At 38.1% G+C, this 23,897-nt stretch overlaps 1 protein-coding gene across 1 annotated transcript in view; it reads right to left on the minus strand.

The window, feature by feature from the left end:
- LOC106874842 (uncharacterized) overlaps positions 1-23,897 on the minus strand; it is a 169,701-nt gene that overhangs the window by 45,498 nt on the left and 100,306 nt on the right. Inside the window, 7 exon segments of the mRNA XM_089362299.1 lie at positions 1,153-1,371; positions 8,772-9,481; positions 9,483-10,051; positions 10,985-11,032; positions 13,029-13,202; positions 16,860-16,892; positions 22,825-22,932. Of these exon segments, the coding sequence (XP_089218425.1) occupies positions 1,153-1,371; positions 8,772-9,481; positions 9,483-10,051; positions 10,985-11,032; positions 13,029-13,202; positions 16,860-16,892; positions 22,825-22,932 (1,861 nt within the window).

Here is a 23,897-nt window from a genome sequence, read left to right on the forward strand (position 1 = left end):
GTTTATCAACCTGTTGAGGTGTTGTAAGGGGCAAAAAAAGAAAAAAAGGCAGACATCATGAAGAGCATACAGCCCTAAAACATTGCCTTTAGAAAAAAGCCTGTCCAAGCCAAACCAGTAAAGAAAGGAAGAGGTTAAAATGATGATGATGATGGTGGTAGTGGTGGTGGTGATGATGATGATGATGGCCTATAATCAACTCCTGCTTTCAGAAGCAATCCTAGCCAAAACATCAAAGTGACTCTCACCTTTAAGCAAATAAGTATGGTGTATGGCTTAGTGGTTAGGGTGTTGTACTAATGGTTGCGAGATCATGCTTTCAATTCCCAGACTGGGCGTTGCATTGTGCTCTTGAGCAAAGCGCTTCGTTTAATGTTGCTTTGCAATCATTTCTTCACCTGACGTGTGGCACCCGTTGCACCTGCACAGGTAATGTTGATTTGATCACCGTAAACAAATCATCTGTGTGGTTGTTTGGCAAAAAATTGCCAAACCCTCAAATGTCATCTAACGATGGAAGAGTCCATCATATATATATATGTGTGTGTGTGTGTGTGTGTGTGTGTGTGTAGGTATGTATGTTATATATGTATAAGTGTGTGTGTGTGTAAGTATCTTGTCTGCTAGAGTTAAGGTAGAAAATCAGCTGTGCTGATGACATCTGAGGCAGAAACACACATGCACAGCTGTCCTTTTAGCTCCCTTTCTATCAAATTATCTTTTCCTTAATGGCATGTTAATTTCAGTGGATTCCCTGATTCCCGAGATTATCTCCTTTTCATATTTGGACATGGCTTCCAATTAACACAAGGCATATGATTACTTAAAGGGAAGGGAATTTTAATAAAAATCAAGAATTTATCTTTTATAGTATTGAATATACCTTTATTCATCTTTGATATATATATATACATACATAAATATATATATATATATATATATATATATATACATATACATATATATATATATACATATAAACATCTATGTATGTATGTGTATAAATATATATATATATGTACACACAAACACACACACACACATATATCTATATAGTTACACACACATACACACATCGGACATATATCTACATATGTGTATATAAGTGCAGTGTTGCATCATCTTATTTTTCCAGTATTTCGTTTTACTTACTTTTGTTCAACATGGCTAGCAAGAACCGTCGCTCGATCCGCTAGCGGACAGCCAGACAAACTTCGATGAGATGCATAATTTCCTGAGACATGTCCACTGCCGTCGCATCCAGGGGTTGGGCAATGAATTAATTCTCGCCCTTCACGTGATGTTCGCGGTGGTGTGCTGCTTATTGGAGATGCCTTGCTCAACGAACTTGGACTTTTCGGACTTGCTATTCTGTTAAGACAGAGAAAAACAGAAAGGATTAAGTTAAGAATTGTTATTACCAGTGTACGACCCATTGCTTTATGGTTGGTCTAAATAATAATAATAATAATTAATTCGTTTTATTGGCCACAAGAGCTAATATCAATTAAAAACATATAAGGACAAAGACAGGACGAAGGTTACAAAAGGTTTTGTCCGAAAAGGTAGGAAAGTTTGTCTAAGCAGAAGAAGAAAACGGAGAAAGATATAATAAATAAATAGATAAATAAATAGATAAATAAATAAGTAGAACTCCCAATAATAATAATAATAACTCAATTGAAATATAGATATAGAGGGTGCAGCAGAAATGACACCCTTTCTATTTAGTAATTCTTATAGTACAAAAATTTTTTTTTTCTTTAGTAATTTTTTATTCTTTCTTTTATTCTTTTTTTCTTTTACTTGTTTCAGTCATTTGACTGCGGCCATGCTGGAGCACCACCTTTAATCGAACAAATCGACCCCAGGACTTATTCTTTGTAAAAGCCTAGTAGTTATTCTATCAGTCTCTTGTGCCGAACCGCTAAGTTACGGGGACGTAAACACACCAACACCGGTTGTCAAGCGACGGTGGGGGGATAAACACAGACTCACACACACACACACACACACACACACACATATGTATATATATATACGATGGGCTTCTTTCAGTTTCCGCCTACCAAATCCACTTACAAGGCTTTAGTCAGCCCGAGGCTATATTAGAAGACATTTGCCCAAGGTGCCACGCAGTGGGACTGAACCCGGAACCATTTTTTATTGTACAAAAATTTATTACAGTAGTTAAAGAAATGAAAAAAAAAAAAAAAACAATAAATGAAAATAAAATGCAGTAGTTTCAAGAGACTTATTAAGTATTGCTCCACCAAAATAACACAATTCATTATGATAAAAAATTTAATTAACATGTTCAAAATGCTCCCCTTAATTTTCAGTACAATGCTGAACACTACCAGCAACACTTCCGCAAACCTTTTGATACATTTCCATGTTAATTGCAAAAAATTTATCAGAAATTGTTTGTTTTAATTCATGAATTGTTTTTAGTTTGAGGGAGTAAACAAGATCTTTCAATACACACATAAGAAAAAAATCAGGTGGTGTTAGGTCTAATGATCGTGATGACCACTCAATTGCTCCATGTTGTCTTATCCACCTCACCTCAAATTTAAGATTTAACCATTCCTGAACGTTTTACCTGTAGTGAGGTGGTGCACCATTATGTTGAAAGTAAAAAACTATAAAAATTATACAAATAAGGCATAGGAGTGGCTGTGTGACAAGTAGCTTGCTTACTAGCCACATGGATCAGGGTTCAGTCCCACTGCGTGGCACCTTGGGCAAGTGTCTTCTACTATAGCCTCGGGCCAACCAAAGCTTTGTGAGTGGATTTGGTAGACGGAAACTGAAAGAAGCCCGTCGTATATATGTATATATATATATATATATATATATATATATATATATATATATATATGTATGTATGTGTGTGTATATGTTAGTGTGTCTGTGTTTGTCTCCCTAACATCGCTTGACAACCGATGCTGGTGTGTTTACGTCCCCGTAACTTAGCGGTTTGGCAAAAAGAGACCAAGAGAATAAGTACTAGGCTTACAAAGAATAAGTCCTGGGGTCGAATTGCTTGACTAAAGGCAGTGCTCCAGCATGGCCGCAGTCAAATGACTGAAACAGGTAAAAGAGTAAAGAGAGACCCAGTTACCATAAAAGTAATAACAATTTTGTCGTTTTGCATGAAGATAATGATGATGATGATGACGATGATGATAAAGTTAAGTAACCAACAGGGATGGACCCTAAATAATATGATTAAATATAACTGTGGAGAAGCAAGCAGCCGAATGGAGGGAAGCAGTGTAGGGGAGGCAACTGTCAAAATTCCTATACAGATCAGACCAAGTATAGGAATTGTTAGAAATAATAGCCTGGGAACTGGTGACAATAGATGGAATGTAAACAATAGCAGATCAATAGATACACATACAAGGATGATATCTAGTTTGAGTCCCATTAGCATAGGTAAAAATAATAAGGAAAGGAATCGCTGCAATTGTAGACAAAATGAAGTTTATCCCTTAAATACACTGTGTATGAGGGAAAAGTTAGCATACTGATTTAGGATTACGTCAGAGGGAAATTCCTACATTTATATAGGTGAAACCTTGACAAACTTCAAATTGAAACTGGCAAACTATTTAAGCTTGTTTAAGGATAGAATTAAGATGCATATCATTAGCTTGAGTAAGTTTGATAAAAATGTTAGCTTTAGTATAGAATGGGGAAAAATTAGTACAGCTGTATCTTATATAACATGAGGTAAAAGGTGTAACTTGTGCATAGAGGAAGTTTACCAGATTTTTATATCGAAACAAACACCAGTTGCTTAACAGTTGACTTGAACAGGCCTTGAGATGTCTGCACCTGCACAGGAAAACATTTAAATACTCCTATGCAGGTGTTGGATTGGATAGTATCTGTTACACAAAGGGGACATGCCTGAATTTAAGGTGTAAATGTCAGGACAGTATCTGGTTTAACTTTTAACTATAAATATTCTCACCAGCTTAAATATCTTTTGTTTTATAAATCATAGCAACACATATAGGACATAGCAACTTCCATATAATCTAAAACTCAATTAAAAAAATAGTCCAACCCATGCTAGCATGGAAAGTAGATGTTAAATGATGATGATGATGATGATATATATATGAAGTATAAGGAAAGGAAAAATTGTAGGTGTAGATGATCTTTAATTCATAATCCAGGTTGGTACAGAACCAATATACATTCTGCAAATTGTTTCGCAGTCTAATCAATTCCAAAGATAAAAAACGAAAAACTCTTCTTGAAATAAAAATTAGATTCTTCATCAGAAATGAATTATTGGTAAGAGTAATTATGACCAGTAAAAATATACAAAGACCTTTCATAGTCGAGACGGGAACGAACAAATAATAATATATATATTTACGATGGGCATCTTTCAGTTTCCATCTACCATGTCTACTCACAAAGGCTTTGGTCAGCCCAAGGATATGGTAGAAGGATACACTTTCCCAAGGTGTCACACTGTGGGACTGAACCTAGAACCATGTGGTTGAGAAGCAAGATTCTTACCACATAGCTATACCTGTACAGAACCGAGATACATACTGCAAAATATTTTGTCAAATGTTCTAAACACCTCTGCCAATTTGACCCCTTGAAATGAATGCACAAGTGTGAGAGTGTGCATGCATGTGCATGTGTTTGTGTTTGTGTATGTGTGTGTAAATCTGCTTTAATAAGTTTTGACTGTAACAAAGGAAAGGGCAATATGACAGTCAGTTGTCTGTTATGTCTTTTCCGTTAACCTTAATCTCAAATTAATTTGTTTCACAGCAGATGTTGCTAATCCTTGCTTTGTCAGGATTTTAGAATATAAAGCAAAAAGTGGCAGACACAGGAGTTTGTTGTTGCTGTGTGGGTGGTGATGGTGGTGGTGGGGATTTGTGGCTGGTAGAGGGTAAAGAAAACACAGATGCTGACATTTATAGATTGTAGTTGTTGATTATTTTGACAGAGATCTGTGCGGCTGTCTAACTGGGCAGATCCACCAGCACCAACACCCTCATGCAGTCGGTTATATGGTCTATAGATGTTGTTGATAAAGTGGGGGGGGGGGAGGAAGAGAGGCAAGCAGATAGTTAGAGAGATAAATAGGTAGATAGATAAATAGATAGATAGATAACAGATAGATACATAGATAAACAGATAGATAGATAGATAGATAGATAGATAGATAGATAAATAGATTGATAAATAAATAGATAGACAGATAAATGGATAGCTAGCTAGTTAGATAGACAAAGTGAGAGGTTGATAGAGAGATTGATAGAGATAGATAGATAGATAGACAGACAGACAGATAAATGGCTAGCTAGATAGATAGATAGATAGAGAGATTGATAGAGATTGATAGATAAATAGAGATAGCTAGATAAATAGATAGATAGCTAGTTTGGTAGATAGATAGATAGATAGATAGATAGATAGATAGATAGATAGATAGGTAAATAGATATAGATAGATAGATAGTCAGACAGACAATCAATAGATAAATAGACAGTGAGATTGACAGATAAGGAGACAGTTAAATAGATCAACAGAGATAGATAGATAATTAGATAAATTAACAATACACAAGCTAGAGAGAGAGATAGAGAGAGACTGTAATTTGTTAATGGCCTTGATTACATTACTCTGTAGTCTGTAGATGTTTTGTTGGTACAGAGAAGAAATTATAAAACTGATAACAATGATGATGATGATATTGATAAACGATAGTGGTGATGCAGAAGATGCTGATGTTGATTCCAAGTTCTTTTCTACTCTAGGCACAAGGCCTGAAATTTTGTGGGAGGGAGGCCAGTCGATTAGTTCGACCCCAGTATGCAACTGGTACTTAATTTATTGACTCTGAAAGGATGAAAGGCAAAGTCGACCTCCGTGGAATATGAACTCAGAACGTAAAGCATTTCGCCCAGCATGCTAACGTTTCTGCCAGCTCACCGCCTTTATGATTCCAAGTTCTGTGAGAGGGTTGTAATGAATTTTTATCGATCCTTACTATTTGATGATTGCCCCTTCATCCTTTCTTCATCATTTCCAGCGAAAGACAAGAAAGTGACGTCTCTCTCTCCCTGTCCTGCCAAGCACCACGACGAGTTTTGAACTCAGAACATAGATGGTCATAACTAAATACCATCAGTGGGTGTTGTTGGCACTCCGTCGCTTACGACGTCGAGGGTTCCAGTTGATCCGATCAACGGAACAGCCTGCTCGTGAAATTAACGTGCAAGTGGCCGAGCACTCCACAGACACGTGTACCCTTAACGTAGTTCTCGGGGATATTCAGCGTGACACAGTGTGACAAGGCTGACCCTTTGAATTACAGGCACAACAGAAACAGGAAGTAAGAGTGAGAGAAAGTTGTGGTGGAAGAGTACAGCAGGGTTTGCCACCATCCCCTGCCAGAGCCTCGTGGAGCTTTAGATGTTTTCGCTCAATAAACACTCACAACGCCCGGTCTGGGAATCGAAACCGCGATCCTATGAACGCGAGTCCGCTGCCCTAACCACTGGGCCATTGCGCCTCCGTCATCAGTGGGTGTACTCAGTTTAATACACCCAAGTATTCAACTGGCACTTCATTTATTGACACACGTTATTAGACACAGGCATGGGTGTGTGGTTAAGAAGTTTGCTTCTCAACTACAAGGTTTCTGGTTCTATCCCACCGCATGGACAAGTGTCTTCTACAAAAATCTGAAGACAACCAAAATTTTGTGAGTGGATTTGGTAGATGGAAAGAGTGTGAAACCCAGCCATATACATACATACATACATACATACATACATATCAGAACCAAAGGTCCTTTCCAAGCCAGAAGCTCATAAGGCCAGTCATGTGATTGGAATGGAGCAATGGAAAATGAAGATGTTTTACTCAAGAACACAATGTGTCACCCCATACAGGAATCGAAACCACAATCTTATGACCATGAGGGCAACAACCTAACCACTAAGCCATGCATTTCCACATACGTATATATGTATATATGTATGCATATATATACACATATACACACATTATGTATGCATGCATATATATATATATATATATATATATTAGGTTGGTGCATAATCATTGCGACTTTTTTCAACAAATTTTATTCAACAAAAACAATAACAATATTTAACAAAAACATCTTTAAATGATGGTCTGACCGTCTGCCAAGCAAATAGGAAGCCGTAATTGAAGTAGATGGTGAATATGCTCCGCAATAATCATTTAAAGATGCTTTGTTACATGTTGTCATTGTTTTTGTTGAATAAAAATTTGTTGAAAAAAAGCCCCAATAATTATGCACCAACCGAAAATATATATACATATGTATGTATGTGTGTATGTGTATATATAAATATATTTACACATGCACACGCACATACACATACATGAATATATATATATATATATATATATATATATATATATATATATATGTGTGTGTGTGTGTGTGTGTGTGTGTATATATATATGAGTGTGAGTGTATGTGTCTTCTTGCCTTGACATTGATTGCTTGTTGGCTATAAATGAATATAATTTATTTCCAAAATTCTGTAAACTCGAGTCTTTCCATGGGGAAATATTATGTTGCTTGGAAACAGGAGTGCACATGTGTGGGTGTGTACGTGTGTGTGCATGTGTGTTTGTGTCTCCTTGTCTTGGCATTACGTGACAGCTGTAAATGATCATCACTCTCAAATAAGCAGTGTCTGTTCCTTTCTAAATCTGCCATGAAAACATGTCCGAGCATGACGGAATATCACCTTGTTTAGAAACAGGTAAGGATCAATGATAGGAAAGTCATCAACCCTAACCCTAACCCTAACCCTAACCCCTGTTGTTTAGACTTCAGGATATTAATTGTTCTACACCAATCAAAAAATTCTGCTGGATTAATGGGTGGGGCTTGTGAATTCTTGCACAGTACTAAACAGATGGATGTATTGATAGAGGCAAGAAATTTGAAAAGGATACTTTGTTCATTGTTTTTTATATGGAGATTTTTATATTTTTATCAATGCATTGCTACATATGTTTCGGCATTGCATGCATTTTTATGATACTACCTCACTACATCCATAGCATATTATCAAATATTATTTATAACATCCATGGAACCTAGGAGAGTCCATTTATTTGACATGCATAATTCTTCAGGCAATTTTTACATTAATGTTCATGGGATTGCCTTGTTGTTTAGACTTCAGGATATTAATTGTTCTACACCAATGAATTAATGGTGGTGCTTGTGAATTCTTGCACAGTACTAAACAGATGAATGTATTGATAGAAACAAGAATTTTGAAAAGGATACTTTGTTCATTGTTTTTTATATGGAGATTTTTATATTCTTATTAATGCATTGCTACATATGTTTCAGCATAGCATGTATTCTTATGAAAAGGATACTTTGTTCATTGTTTAGATATCAACATAGGTGGATATGGAGAAGAAGGCAAGAAAGAAAAAAAAAGAGAAAAGGAGAGGGGGGATAAAGTTGTGTGTTGTATTTAGTCAAGAGTGTGCAGACGGGGAAAAATAAAAGAACTGGGGAACACAGAGAAGAGAGAAAGAATCGTAGTGGTATAACTGATTTAGGGCACATAAATTTTAGCAACAAGATCTATGTGGACCTTTAAGGGTCATACGGACCTCAGTTGAGAACCCCTACACTAAGCTGTGTAGGGGTTCTCAGGTTAAAGATGCGAAAAAAAAAGAAAGCAATTGGAACTTACCCATTGACACAGACTGTTTTCTCCAAGGCAGGAACGTTTACTGGTGATACAGGCAAGCCATTGTAATCTCCTTTTGATGATGATGATGATGATGATATAGCAGTGTTCAAAGGTGGCGATGAAAGTGAGGCAGGTATGGATGTGACAACTGAAAGTGCTGATGGGGAAGAGGAAACCATAAGGTCATCAGGCTGCTGCTGCTGATGATGGTGTGTTTGATGAGAAGATAAGGTCCCTGTATCAGGCTGAGACACCTGGTGTACAGTGTGTTGGGGTTGCTGCTGCTGCTGAAGTTGTTGTTGTTGTTGATGATGTGGTGATTGTTGTTGTTGTTGTTGATGTTGATGTGGGGGTGGTGGTGGCGGTGGAGGTGGTTGTTGCTGATGCTGTTGTTGTTGTTGTTGTTGTTGTTGTTGTTGATGGTGGTGGTTTTGGTGTGGGTGCTGTTGTTGTTGGAGTTGTTGTTGTTGCTGTTGTTGTTGTTGCTGCTGCTGCTGCTGTTGCTGCATGACATTGACGTTTGCTGTTTCCATGAGACCAGTACCTGCACCACCACCGCCGCCGACACCACCAGCAGCACCACCACCACCACCACTGCCACCACCACCACCACCACCACCGCCACTGGCAGCAGCGGCGGCAGCAGCAGCAGTGGCGGCAGCAATAGCAATTGCACAATTGCCAGGGCTGCTGCTGTTAGTGCTGCCGTTGCTGGTGTTGCTGCGGCTCGTCAGTGGCATGTTGCCGCCCGGTAGCGACGTCGTGGTCGTGATGCTGGCAATGGTCGTGGTGGCCGTCGTCGTCAGTCCTGCAGTGACATTCACCGACGTCGAAGCTGGTACCCCCGGCCACTGATGCGCCAGGCATTGGTTTCATGGTGAGGTCCAGCCCGGAGCCGTTCGTCACACAGTTTACTGTATTAGTCGTAGAAGCAGTCGTGGAAGCAGCAGCTGCTGCAGCTGCCGCCGCCGCTGCTTTTGTGGAGAGGTTAAGGGCAACAGGGACTTGAGGATCATATCGATACTGCGGTTTGTAGTTTGGCCGTTTGCTCAAGATGTTTGGTCGATCAATGCTTGAGTCTTTCGGTTTGGGAGCAATGGGTTTGCCGGGATAGAGTTTTGATTGATATGTTTGGAATTCAGTGGGTGGCCGGTTGTATTTCTCGAGTTCTTTGGCTAGATTGGTGCGTGGTGTAGAGGTGGACACATATGGAGGATATTCATAGCAAGGGAGATCAAGCTGTTTAGTCAATATCATTGGTCGAAGTACACGGTCGGAACCTGGAAAGAGAAACAGATGAGGAACTGTTATGGAGTGCAGTGGAGGTACGTGGAAGAGAAAGTGAAAATGAAAGTAAGAGAGAGTGAGAGAAAGGAAGTATGAGTGTATTATAAGAGGGAGAGAAAACGAGAACGTTTTAAAAGATGAAGATAATGTGTGAGCGCATGTGTGTGTAAGTGTGTGTGTGTGAGAGAGAGAGAGAGAGGACTGGCAAGCCAGAAGGCTGCACCGGGCTCCAATCTGATTTGGCAGAGTTTCTACAGCTGGATGTCCTTCCTAACGCCAACCACTCCGAGAGTGTAGTGGGTGCTTTTACGTGCCACCGGCATAAGGGCCAATTGCACGCTACTGGCAACGGCCTTGCTCAAAAGGTGTTTTCTACGTGCCACCTGCAATGGGAGCCAGTCCAGTGGCACTGGCAATGACCTCGCTCAAATGATTTTCTAATGTGCCACCAGCACAAGTGTTAGAAGGCGACGCTGGTAACAATTATGCTCAAATGGTGCTATTTATGGGCCGCCACTAGCTCGGAAGCCAGACAGCTGCTCTGGCAATGAACACGCTCGGACGGTGCTGTTAGTGCTCTACTGATATATACATATATATATATACACACATGTATGTATTTATGTTTGTATGTATGTGTGTGTGTGTGTGTGTGTGTATGTGTGTGTGTGTGTGTGCGTGTCTTTGTGTTTGTCTCAAATCCACAGCTTGACAAATGGTGTTGGTTCATTTATGTCCGCCATAACTCAGCACTTTGGCAAAATAGACTGACAGATTATGCATCAGACCTAATTAAAAAAAACAAATATACTGTAGTTAATTTTCTTCACTAAAACCATGCAAAGCAAATTACTCCAGCATGACCACAGTTTAATTAACGACTGAAACAAATAAAAAAAAGAAATGAAAAACAAAAGAGATCATACGTGTATCTACTTCCTGGCCGGTATTCACGGGGCTGGAAATCGTGGTACCTAGAAGGCAGAAAGAGGGTATTTAATGATTTTACAATAACAACGACACGAACAGCAGCATCATTATAGTACAATCAGATCAATCATATTAATAGTTGTTAACAGTAGACACAAGATCATAAATTAGGAAGAGATGAGTACTGTATCATCATCATCATCCTCATCGCTTAATATCCACTTTCTGATGCTTGCATGGGTTGGATGGAATTTGAGGATGTAGATTTTCTGCAACCAGATGCCTTTCCTGTTGCTAACCCTTGTCTGTTTCCAAGCCAGGTAGTATTTCCTCAGGGTTAGACACGTCTCATAAGAAATCCTTTCTACTACAGGCACAAGGCCTGAAATTTGGGTGGGTGGGGTGGAGGGCAGTCGATTAGATTGACCCCAGTATGCAACTGGTACTTAATTTATCAACCCGAAAGGATGAAAGGCAAAGTCGACCTCGGCGGAATTTGAACTCAGAACGTAAAGACAGACGAAATACCGCTAAGCATTTCGCCCGGCGTGCTAACGAATCTGCCAGCTTGAAACCTTACACACACACACACATAATGTGCATCTACACAGTTTCCATCAACCTGAGTCTCTGTCTATAAAAATATCAAAGTATTGAACCTAGAAACACATAACTGAAAATAAATCTCTTAACCAACGCAAGAGAAAAATAAATGCAGAGAGAGAGAGAGGGAGAGAGAGGGAGAGAGAAAGAGAGAGAGAGGGGAGATAGGGTGGAGGAACAGGATTTTAGATTATAGTCTTTTTTTTTTTTTTTGCTATGTATTCGGGGCAGTTCAATTAATTGTAAATAAGTAGGAATTTGTAATGTGGAAGCAGAGAAAAAAAAGAGAAGTGAAAAAAATTATAATATTTATGTGTAATTGAATGTGTGCTTACGGGTTTAATCTCATTGCATGGCACTTTGGAACAAGGTTCTTATATACTACAGCCCTTGAACCAAAGTGCTGGGAGTGGATTTGGTAGATGGAAACTGAAAGAAGCCTATTGTATGTGATTTTTTTTTTTGTTTAGATTTTTCGCAAGCAATTTGCAGATGCAAGTGCTATCAGTTGATAGTTTCACATACCAGATGTCAGCAAGTTTTTTAGGAGAGAATGAGTGCCATTTCAGGACCTACCACTCAACGGCATCATCATTGCATACATACATATTTATATATACATACATACATATATATATATACATGCATATATATATATATATATATATATATATATATATATATATATATATATATATATGTATACAAACATATATATATATGTATATATATATGCATGTATACATGTGTGTTTATATATATGTGTGTGTATATATATATATATGTATGTATGTATATGTATCATTATCATCATGGTTGTTGCCTAACATCCACTTTCCATGCTGTATGTATATATATATATATATATATATATATATATTAGGAAAAATAATAAGGTACTCAGATATCTGGATGGTTGTACATTTACAGATTTTTATTCATATGTCACATGTTTTATTAATTAGCGCTTGCACCTATTCTTGTAGGGTTTTCAAATTGAACTAGATGTAGGGTTTTCAAAATTTGAAAACCCTACAAGAATAGGTGCAAGAGCTAATTTATAAAATTTATAAAACATGTGACATATGAATTAAAATCTGTAAATGTACAACCATCCAGATATCTGAGTACCTTATTATTTTTTCTAATGCGTGTCTCTGCCATAAAAGTAGTGTTGTTCATTTCCATAATTCTGCAAAGACATTTCTGACCATGGAGGGGAAAGAAATTCCATTACATGCAAACAGGCAAAGGTTAGCAATGTTACACAAAGGGTGGTGACAGTGGTGGTGATGGTGGTGGCAGTGGTGTTGGTGGTGGCAGTGGTGGTGGTAGTGGCAATGGTTAGAATGGTAGCAGGATGATTTATTTATTTATTTATTTATTTATTTATTTATTAAAAATTTTTTTTTTTAGAAACAATATAACTGAGTGTACCTTTAGTGGTGGTGGTAGAGGTGATGGTGGTGTTGGTGGTAGTAGTGGTGGTGGTGGTAGTAGTGGTTGAATGGAACTTTCCAATGGTGGTTGACATGTAGAGAGCTTTCTCTCCGTCTGGCAACCATCGGTTCTGAGAGATGCGAGAAGAATCAGCATCATAGGGAGCCATATCTATAAATAAAGGGGTAGAAGTAGGGAAATAGTTGTAAGATATAAGGGCTACAGGGCTGGAAGGAGAGGAGAGAGAGAGAGAGAGAGAGGAGAGAGAGAGAGAGAGAGAGAGAGAGAGAGAGAGAGAGAGAGAAGAAAGGGACGAGAAAAAATAAGTAGGCATGAAGGAAATAAGTGAGTGTGAGTGAGGGAAGGAAGGAAATGAGTGAATGAGTGAGTGAGGGATGGACATGAAGAAGTGTGCGAGTGAAGGGAGGAAATGAATGAATGGAAGTGAGAGAAGGGCGTGAATGAGTGTGAGTGGGGGAAAGGATTGAATGAGTGTACATGTGAGGAAAGGGAATGAGTGTGAGAAGGAAATGAATGAATGGGAGTGAGAAAAAAGTGACTGAATGAGTATGAGTGAGGGAAGGAAATGAATGAATGGGAGTGAGAGAAGGGAATGAATGAGTGTGAGTGGGGGAAAGGATTGAATGAGTGTGCATGTGAGGGAAGGGAATGAGTGTGAGAAGGAAATGAATGAATGGGAGTGAGAAAAGTGACTGAATGAATATGAGTGAGGGAAGGAAATGAATGAATGGGAGTGAGAGAAGGGAATGAATGAGTGTAAGTGGGGGAAAGGATTGAATGAGTGTGCATGTGAGGGAAGGGAATGAATGAGAGAAGGGAGTAAATGAGTATGAGTGAGGGAAGGAAATGAATGAATGGGAGTGAGAGAAGGGAGTGAATGAGTGTGAATGGAGGAAAGGATTGAATGAGTGAGAGGGATTGAATGAGTGTGATTGAGGGAAAGGATTGAATGAGTGAGGGAAGGAAATGAGTGAATGGGAGAGAAAGGATTAGATGAGTGTGACTGAGGGAAGGGACTGAAAAAATATGAGTGAAAGAAGGAAATATGTGAATGAAAATGAGGGAAAGAAATGAATTAATAGGAATGAGAGAAAGAAATGACTGAATGAGAGATGAAAATGAATGAATGTGTGAATGTGAGTGAGGGAAGGAAATGAGTGGATGTGAATGATAGATGGGAATGAATGAGGGTGAGTGAAGGATGGAAATGAGTGCAAGTGCAAGTAGAAGAAGAGGAAGGGAAATAAAATGGAAGAAAGATAGCGAGACAAAGATGAAAGAAGAAAGAGAGAGAGAGAGAGAGAGAGAGAGAGAGAGAGAGAGAGAAGAATGAAAGTGAAAGTAAGAGAATGAGCAAGATAAATATTTAGAAACAGAGACAAAGGAGAGTAGAGTAAGAGAATAAAGATTAAAAGACACACGATCTCTCTCTCTCCCTCCCTCTCTCTCTCTCTCTCTCTCTCTCTCTCTCTCTCTCTCTACATACACGCACATAAGTATACACATATAGGAGGGTGAGCTAGGAAGTAAAGCAATTTTTATTTCCCTTATTTTTTGTCTAACCTTTGGAAATACAAAGCTTAGTCAAAAAGTAATACAAATAGAAATTGTATTACTTTCTTACTCGTCCTCATAGATTCATACATGTATATGACTTTTTAAAGGGCCAGCAATTAATATTTGCATGTATATTTTACATGTGCTTGTGTGTCTCTGTGTATATACGAGGTCTGATCAATAAGTATCCAGACTGTTGCCATAGTAACGAAGCTAAAGCATGCAGAATGAAACCGCTTGGCACAGATTGACCTTGAAGTCTGCTGTGCATATGCACGAAGTTTTAACGTTCTAGCTCATTTCCGCTGTTTACAGCAATGCTTGGAAGGAAGGTGTATAGTGTGTGATCATAGTATTGACCATGACAGAGAAAGTTGATCAGAGAATTTGCATCAAATTTTGCTAAAAACCTTGGTGATACCTGCTCAGATGCCTACACAAAATGTTCATCATTCTGGACAAGATCAAGGAGATCTTGTGCATCTGAAGCCCAAGTGTCTTTTTGCTCAGCTGAAAGCAGTTTTAGCACAAACTTGGCAGACACGTGCTTCATACCCAAATCTTCAGTGATAATGGACTGAACTGAACCGTAACTCATCTGCATAACCTCTGATAACTCACGGATGGTGATTTGACGATTTCCCTTCATAGCTCTACACACATTAGCGATATTTTTCTCAGTTCTGCTGGCTGCAGGTCTCCCAGAATGTTCATCAATATTGACTTTTTTCAGCCATCTTGGAAACGAATGAACCACTTGCACACTTGTGTGTGGCTCATACACTCCTCGCCATACAGTTTCTGCAACTTTGCATAGGCCTCTGAGCAGGTATTGCCATGACAGCTTTCACTCTCATGGTCAATGCAATGATCACACGCTACACACCTTCCTTCCATGCACTGCTGTAAACAGCAGAAGTGAACTAGAACGTTAAAACTTACTGCACATGCACAGCAGAGTTCAAGGTCAATTTTTGCCGAGTAGCTTCACTCTGTGTGCTTTAGCTTTGTTACTATGGCAACAGTCTGGATACTTATTGATCACAACTCGTGTGTATATATATATATATATATATATATATATATATATATATATATACAGAGCAAAAGTTACAAGTGATACAAGGGCTGATAGTTTTGTGCATTGGCACTTATCAAACACTAGTTCAAAATACAGGTTAGGGTTAGGGTTAGGGTTAAGGTTAGTTATTTTTTAGTCATGTTGAGAAATGTATCAGAGACTCCTTGATTAAAGGTATCTACAGTTCATTATTTCAATGATAGAACATTGCAGCATGTTCTGTCCACATTTACAGGTGCTAGCATTGCAAGCACTGGTACCAGAATCAGAGCTCCCCCTGTGTCAAAAAGCCCACCAGTGTCGCTGAGCTGGGCATAAATGACAACAACAACTATAACAAAAATAACAAGGGCATTTGGAAACCTTGCCATCTCTATCAATGTCTAAATCATCATCACTACCACAACAATTGTTTCATTCATGCCAGCTTTTGACAAACACTGGCATGACTGCCACCACCATCCCCATCACCACTTCTAGTTAACTAGCAACACCATCATCATCATCATCATCACTGGCAACATTAATAAGAACAACAGGTAACTACTGTTACTACTAAATGCTACAGCCTTCACCGTAGCTACCAGGCTTCCAGTTTTTGCTGGAACATTCTAGGTAGACATTGCCAGGTAACTGATAAGAATAAATGATAAGGGGATGTTTCATTGTATCAGGAAGGCACTCAGGGGTGTGGTCAAACATTTAGAGGTGTGAAAAAAGGTGTAGGGTTGTAAACTATACATTTAGAGGTGTGGCCAAACATTTAGAGGTGACACGAAAGGTTTAAGGCTGTAAACAATATATCTAGAGGTGTGGCCAAACATTTAGAAGTATGGCTAAAGATTTATAGTTGTGACCAAAAATTTAGAGGTGTGGCCAAACACTTATAGGCTGGGCCAAACATTTAGAGGTGTGGTTAAACATTTAGAGGTGTGATCAAACATTTAGAGGTGTGACAAAAGGTTTAGGGCTGTAAACTACACATTTAAAGGTGTGGCCAAACATTTAGAAGTATGGTGGAACATTTATAGTTGTGACCATACATTTAGAGGTGTGACCAAACACTTGGAGGTCGGGCTGAACATTAAAGAGGTGTGGTCAAATGTTTATATAGACAAATAGTTACAAGCATGGGTGAAGTCAAAGAAAGGATTCTAAAACAGACTTACTTTTAGATTCATCTCTTTTGCTTGCAAGAATATCTGGAGAGAAATAGAACAGAAAAAAAACAATGAATAAAAATGTACACACACACAAACACTGTCACACAAGCACACAAGCACGCACACACACACACACAGAGTTACCATTCATAATAGTTTGAATGAATGCATGCAGCAGAGAACTTTTGAGCAGCAATGAAGCATGGTCAAACGTTAATAGGTGTGGTCAAGCATTTAGAGGCATGGCAAAACATCTAGAGGTGTCAGTCCACCACAAGGGTGCAGTGGCTTGCATTCCTCAACAGCCAAAGAGCTACGTCAGAAGAGTGCAAGCTTTTGGTAGGGCTTCTTGTGCTGGACAGGTCAAAGGATAGAGGCTAGGCTAATATGGATTGCCCACTTGTAGAGGTAAAACTGGGTTTCTGTAGGGCCAATTCCCCTACCTAGAAAAAAAGCAAAGTTACAGAAACATTGATGACAATTCATTCAAAAACAAGAACTTAGAAGAAGGCCTTTCCTTAGGGAAACCTATGGTCCCCACCCTATTCTGAGGGAATGACCTTGATGCATCCTAGAGTCAAGAACAGCAAAGGAAAGTTGTTGACCAAACGTTTAGGGGTGTGGCCAAACAGTTAGAGGTTGGGTCAGATATTTTGAGGTGTGGCCAATCTTTTAGAGGTTGGGCAAGACATTTAGAGGGGTGACAAAACGTTTAGAGCTGTAAACTATACATTTATAATTGTGACACAAAAATTCACAAATGGATAAACACACACACGTGTGTGTATACATATATATATATATATATATATATATATATACACGTGTGTGTGTTATATATATATATATGTATATATTTATATTGGTAATTAGTAAGGGATTTCTCCAAACATTTACCAGTTTGCTCGCAGTTAGATATTCAAAACAAGTTATTCAACAGTTACTAATCAATTCAGTAGAAACATGTGTAGGTCTATTTGAGGCTGTATATACATACATATATATATATATATATATATATATATATATATAACAGAATAAAAGGTAGTGCTAATGCTACTTTGTAATAATCCCTATTATTATTATTATTATTATTATTATTATTATTATTATTATTATCATTATCATCATTATCATTATTATCATTATTGATATATATATGTATGTTTATATGTATACACATGCACACCCATATGCATACAGAGTTTTGTGATATCATGTACGCATATATTTTGCTGTAGCCTTGCAGCAGCCAAACCCTTGTGGATGAAATTGGAAGCATATCAAATACATATCTAAATATTTATATCTACACACACACACACACACACACACACACACACACACACACACACACATTTCTCTCTCTCTCTAAATATATATTCATATATAAAAAAATAAGTGAATATTCATACACATTCATTCTTACATGCACTTACATACAGAAAACAGTTATACACATGCACAAATATATAATATTATAATTCAGTACACACATGCATATTTTTAAAAACATGCAAACACCAGTACAATGTGATGTAGCACAACTAAGACGCAGCTAAGCATAGAGATCGTTAGCAAAATTTGGACAACATAACATTTAATTAGATAATAGATAGGGATGTTTTGGGCTCCAAAGCAGCATTTAGCAAGTTCTAGTATACCAAGAGTAGAGTTGTATTATGGTTTTTATAATTTTTTTTTTTTATACCCAAACTGAAATTTTTGAACACCTTCTCCTCAACTTCTGACCTATGTGACTTATTACTACAAAAAGTCGAACGCTTTGCAAAGGTTGAACGTATCATTCAAGATGCTGTGCGTTGTTATCAAAAGATATACGATGGAAAAAGAAAAAAAACAACTATTCCAACAGAGCTCGTTATGTTCCTCAAAAACACCATCTACATCAACCCAAGAACATGACTGTGAAGATTTAAATTTTATTTACAATTGCACTTGTTGTTAGTATTGGATATCATGGCTAACAGAGAAACAGCGGATATCACATTTGAAGCTCAGTTATCAAAGCCTGGCGAGATGCCGTGTTAAATATTATGATAAGACTGTGTTAGATGTAATGTAAAAAAAAAAGGGCGGGGGGTACATCATAGATATATCAATGTATCTATGTTTGGTCAGGATGTCTAGTTTAGCATAAGATATCAAATAAGAAATATTCCAGGCAGCAAAGTTATCATGCACAGACAGACAAAGAGAGAGAGAGAGAGAGAGAGAGAGAGGGAGGGAGAGAGAGAGAGAGAGAGAGGGGGGGGGAGAGAGAGAGAGAGAGAAATGTTGAAAAAGAAAATTAAATAAAGAAAGAAACAGCAGAGTTAAGATAAGATATTGAACAAAGATTAAGTATTTCAAGAAGACAAGATGTCAAAATTTTAAAGATAAAATTTGCAACGTCAAGATAAGATGGCAGGATTCTGACAAGACATTCAGGATGAGATGACACACTGTGCTAAAGGAAGGCATAAAAATACGAAGGGATATCTTACAATAAAATTTATAAAAGTAAAAAAAAAAAAATTAAAAATGTAACCACGACAAAACATGATATCAAAACATGACAGCGGAAACTAAAACGTGATATACGGTTGAGTCTAAAAATGGTTAAGACAGAAAATGTGAAGTTAAGAAAACAGGGTATGTTTAAAATATGATGTATATAGGCTCAGATATTGGTTTTGTGGTTAAGAAGCTTATTTTGTGAACATATGATTTTGGGTTCAGTCTCACTGAGTGGCACCTTGGGCAAGTGTCTTTTATTATAGTCCTGGGTTGACCAATGCCTCGTGAGTGAATATGGTAAATGAAGATTGAGTGGGAGCCTGTTGTATATATATATGTAAATATGTATGTGTGTGTGTGTGTGTGTGTGTGTGTGTGTGTGTATTTGTAGCTTTGTCTTCACGCTTGTTCCCTCAGCACTTGAAAACAAGTGTTGGTTTATCTACATCCCTGTAACTTCCCTGTAACTTCATCATCATCATCGTTTAACGTCCGCTTTCCATGCTAGCATGGGTTGGACGATTTGACTGAGGACTGGTGGACCAGGTGGCTACACCAGGCTCCAATCTGATTTGGCAGAGTTTCTACAGCTGGATGCCCTTCCTAAAGGTTTTAGCAAAACGTACTGATAGAAGTATCAGACTTTAAAAAAAAAAAAAAAAACGAAACAAATACAGAGGTCAATTCGTTCAACTAAACACTTCTAGGTGGCGCTCCAGCATGGCTTCAGAATGAGTCAAAGAAGTAAAAGATGAATGATACAAGATAAAGCTAAAACTAAATACCCTGTTTGACAAAGTAATTTTAGTGACAGGTTGATAAAGCAAGATAGCATGATAGATGACAGTAAAAATTCACAAAGTGTTGTTGTTGGCACTCCATCGCTTACGACGTCGAGGGTTCCAGGTGATCCGATCAACGGAACAGCCTGCTCGTGAAATTAACGTGCAAGTGGATGAGCACTCCACAGACACGTGTACCCTTAACATAGTTCTCGGGGGATATTCAGCGTGACACAATGTGACAAGGCTGACCCTTTGAAATACAGGCACAACAGAAACAGGAAGTAAGAGTGAGAGAAAGTTGTGGTGAGAGAGTACAGCAGGGTTCGCCACCATCCCCTGCCAGAGCCTTGTGGAGCTTTAGGTGTTTTTGCTCAATAAACACTCACAACGCCCGGTCTGGGAATCAAAACCGCGATCCTATGACCGCGAGTCCGCTGCCCTAACCACTGGGCCATTGCGCCTCCACTTACAAAGTGATACAAACATAAAACAGATTATACATGTTAAGGGAAGATGAAGAAAAGTAAAGCTAGGAGAAAGGAGGCAAGGTTAAAACTGAATATGAAACTATGGAAAGAAACGAAATAAAATTTCATGATTTTAACCCTTTAGCATTTAAACTGACCATATCTGACCTGTGGAGACGTGTTGCTTAGTGGTAAGATGTTGGATTCATGACTGTAAGATTGTGGTTTCGATCCATGGACTGGGCAACCATTGTGTTCTTGAGCAAAACACTTCATTTCCCTTTTGCCCCAGTCCACTCAGCTGTAAAAATGAGTTTAGCCTGGAAAGAGATAGGTTCCATCAGGCTTTCTCGCCCTAGATACGCTGCATGGCTGCGGTGCCCCGATGACCCCAAAGGTTTAAGGGATTTGTCACTTGTCAATATCTGGCCCAAATATTCTACCTGCTTTATGTTCAAACTGGCAAGATCTAGCCTCTCACACCAACCCTCAATGTCATATTAAAAATAAGCAATTATATCATTGAAGCCTTGAAGCTATGAGATAATGCATGATTAATGCAAAGCAATATGAATAAATAAGCATTACATTTGACAGAGTAATCTGAATGCTAAAGGGTTAAGGTTAAAATCATAAAGTTATGATAATACGGAAAGACTAAAACAGAACATGAAAGTTAGGATGAAAGGTGAGGATAAGAAAATATAATGTTACCAAGCAAAGACAGAAACCACATGTTTGCCAGAAGATAATATTAGCAGATAGGAAATCTTAGAAAAATACATACAAATGGTTAATAATACATGATTACATGGTTAAGACAGGATATCGCGATTAAGAGAAGATTGCAAACTTAAGATGAAGTTAAAATTTAATGAGGGGCAGATGAGATGTGAAGCTAATTAAATAAGTCAGGTAAAAAAAAAAAAAACAGGTGAGTTATGAAGGTCAGGATGAATACAATAGGTCGGATGAGGTTAGAAGGCTAGAAGACAGTTCGAGTTAGATGAAAGAAAGAAAGAAATGAAGAGGAGATCAGTGGAGATACAGAGGGAAATAAAATTGAATATATATGACTAGGTTTACATATGACCTTTTATCTCTTGGTTATTTATATCAGATGATTGCTTGTTTGTTATCTGTATTTTGACCCTGCCCAACAATATATTTGGTAGGATTATGTAAATTGCACTTATAAGTGCATGCATGAATTGCATTTTATTGTGTAACATTATTAATCAATTAATTACCAAATACAGAAACATATGTAACATGATACCAAGTTCATGCTCATATTTTTTTTTATCACTCATCTGGAAAAAAAAAGCACACTCTAAGTTACAGAGCAGTATATATTAAAGTTAGATAAGGCTGGTTTATGGAGTTACCATAGGTTTTACATCCATTAAGGGCCTGGCTTTATGGCATATCATCAGATTCCAAAACCTGTTGGCTAAAGGTCTCACTAGTGATATATATATATATATATATATATATATATATATATAGTTATGGCTTGTGTATGTGTGCCTGTTTTACTTTGAGATTATTTAAGTTCATCTTCACAGACTTCAAGCCAGATACTAACAAAGGAACAAGACTTTTTGAGTTAAGGGTTAAGAGAGTTCCAAGGGTTTGTAATTATGTGGTTGATCTAGTGCATACACAAATGTTATTGCATACACCCATACTAATATTCTGTATGAATATTCTGTATTTAGATGTTTGCACATGTGTTTTAGTAGTTGTATTCAACCAAGTGTGTGCACATATGTATGTGTGTATGCATGTATGCATATAGTCATATCTGTGCAATTGAGCTTGTAGAAATGTCAGCACAATGCACAAAATGTTTAGTAACAATTTTTATAGCTCTTTGCGCTGAGAGTTCAAATTTCACTGAGGTTGACTTTGCATTTTATCTTCACTGAGAGATAGTGAATGGATGGTTAGACAAATAGATGGATAGTTAGATAGACAAATGAAAAATTAGATAGATATATGGAGAGTTAGAGAGATACATAAATAAATGAATGGATGGTTAGATAAATAGATACATAGAGTAATGAATAGATGGATGGATGGATGGATGAATAGATAGCAGAATAGATGGATGGATGGGCAAATAGAAAGATTAGGGTGATGAGAAACAGGAAGCAAATGAAAGTGAAATGAATGAAGTAGTTTTACTTTACAGACCCGACTTGACCTCTTGTGCAGCCAATCGGAGCAGGTCAGTCTCAGTGCAGGCAGCAAGCACGGCCTTAGAAGGGTCATCGTACTTTGGAATGAGCACAAGGTGAAGGCCTAATTGCCAAAAACAAAAAACAATAAAACAAAACAACAACAAAAAACAAAAACAAAAACAACAACAGCAACTACAGCAACTAAAAACAAAAAGAAAAAATAATAATGATCATAAAACTAACAAATTGCATTTGTGTGTTATTGTTGTTGAGGTTGTTTACGCTTCATATTGGTCCAGATGGAGCAGGCAGATCAAAAGCAATCTAACCATGACCATCACATCAGAATTTTGCATACCTAGGACTACATTAACTAATGGTTTCTATTTTTTCTCAAGATCATCTGTATGTGATTTGAGGGAATATGTCTGTTATTTCTAGCAGGTCAAGCCAAGTGACCACATAGAGGCTTCCCCACTGGCTTCTGTTGGTGGTTACAATAGGAGACACTTGCCCAAGGTGCCACACAGTAGGACTAAACCCAGAACCAGGTGGCTGGTAAGCAAGCTACTTACCACACAGCCACTCCTGCACCTATATATGGCAAGTTTCTTTCAGTTTCCAACGATCAAATCCAATCACAAAGCTTTTGTTAGCCCGAGGCTACAGTAGAAGACACTTGCCCAAGGTGCCACGCAGTGATATTTTGTTAATGCATTTCTATATAGTTATTGGTTAGTTAGTGCCATGTAAAAAGTACCAGTGCTGGGGTGATGACTAAAGCACTGGTGCTGGTGCCATGTAAAAAGTACCCATGTTGGGGCCATGTAAAGTACGGTGTACTCTGTAAAGTGGCTGGCATTAGGAAGGGCATCCAGCCATGGAAAACCATGCCAAAACAGACAATCGAAGCTCAGTGTAACTCTCTGCCTTGCCAGCTTCTGTCAAAGCTTCCAACCCATGCCAGCATGGGAAACCAATGTTAAATGATGATTGGTTTGCAACGCAGCAACAGCGCCACGAGCAGCAGCAAGTGCTGAGCAGCAATGAATGTAAGAGTAGTAGCAGTTATGGTGGTTGTGATGG

The sequence above is a fragment of the Octopus bimaculoides genome, chromosome 14 (assembly GCF_046866305.1).
Source record: "Octopus bimaculoides isolate indiv1 chromosome 14, ASM4686630v1, whole genome shotgun sequence".
NCBI classification, from domain to species: domain Eukaryota; kingdom Metazoa; phylum Mollusca; class Cephalopoda; order Octopoda; family Octopodidae; genus Octopus; species Octopus bimaculoides.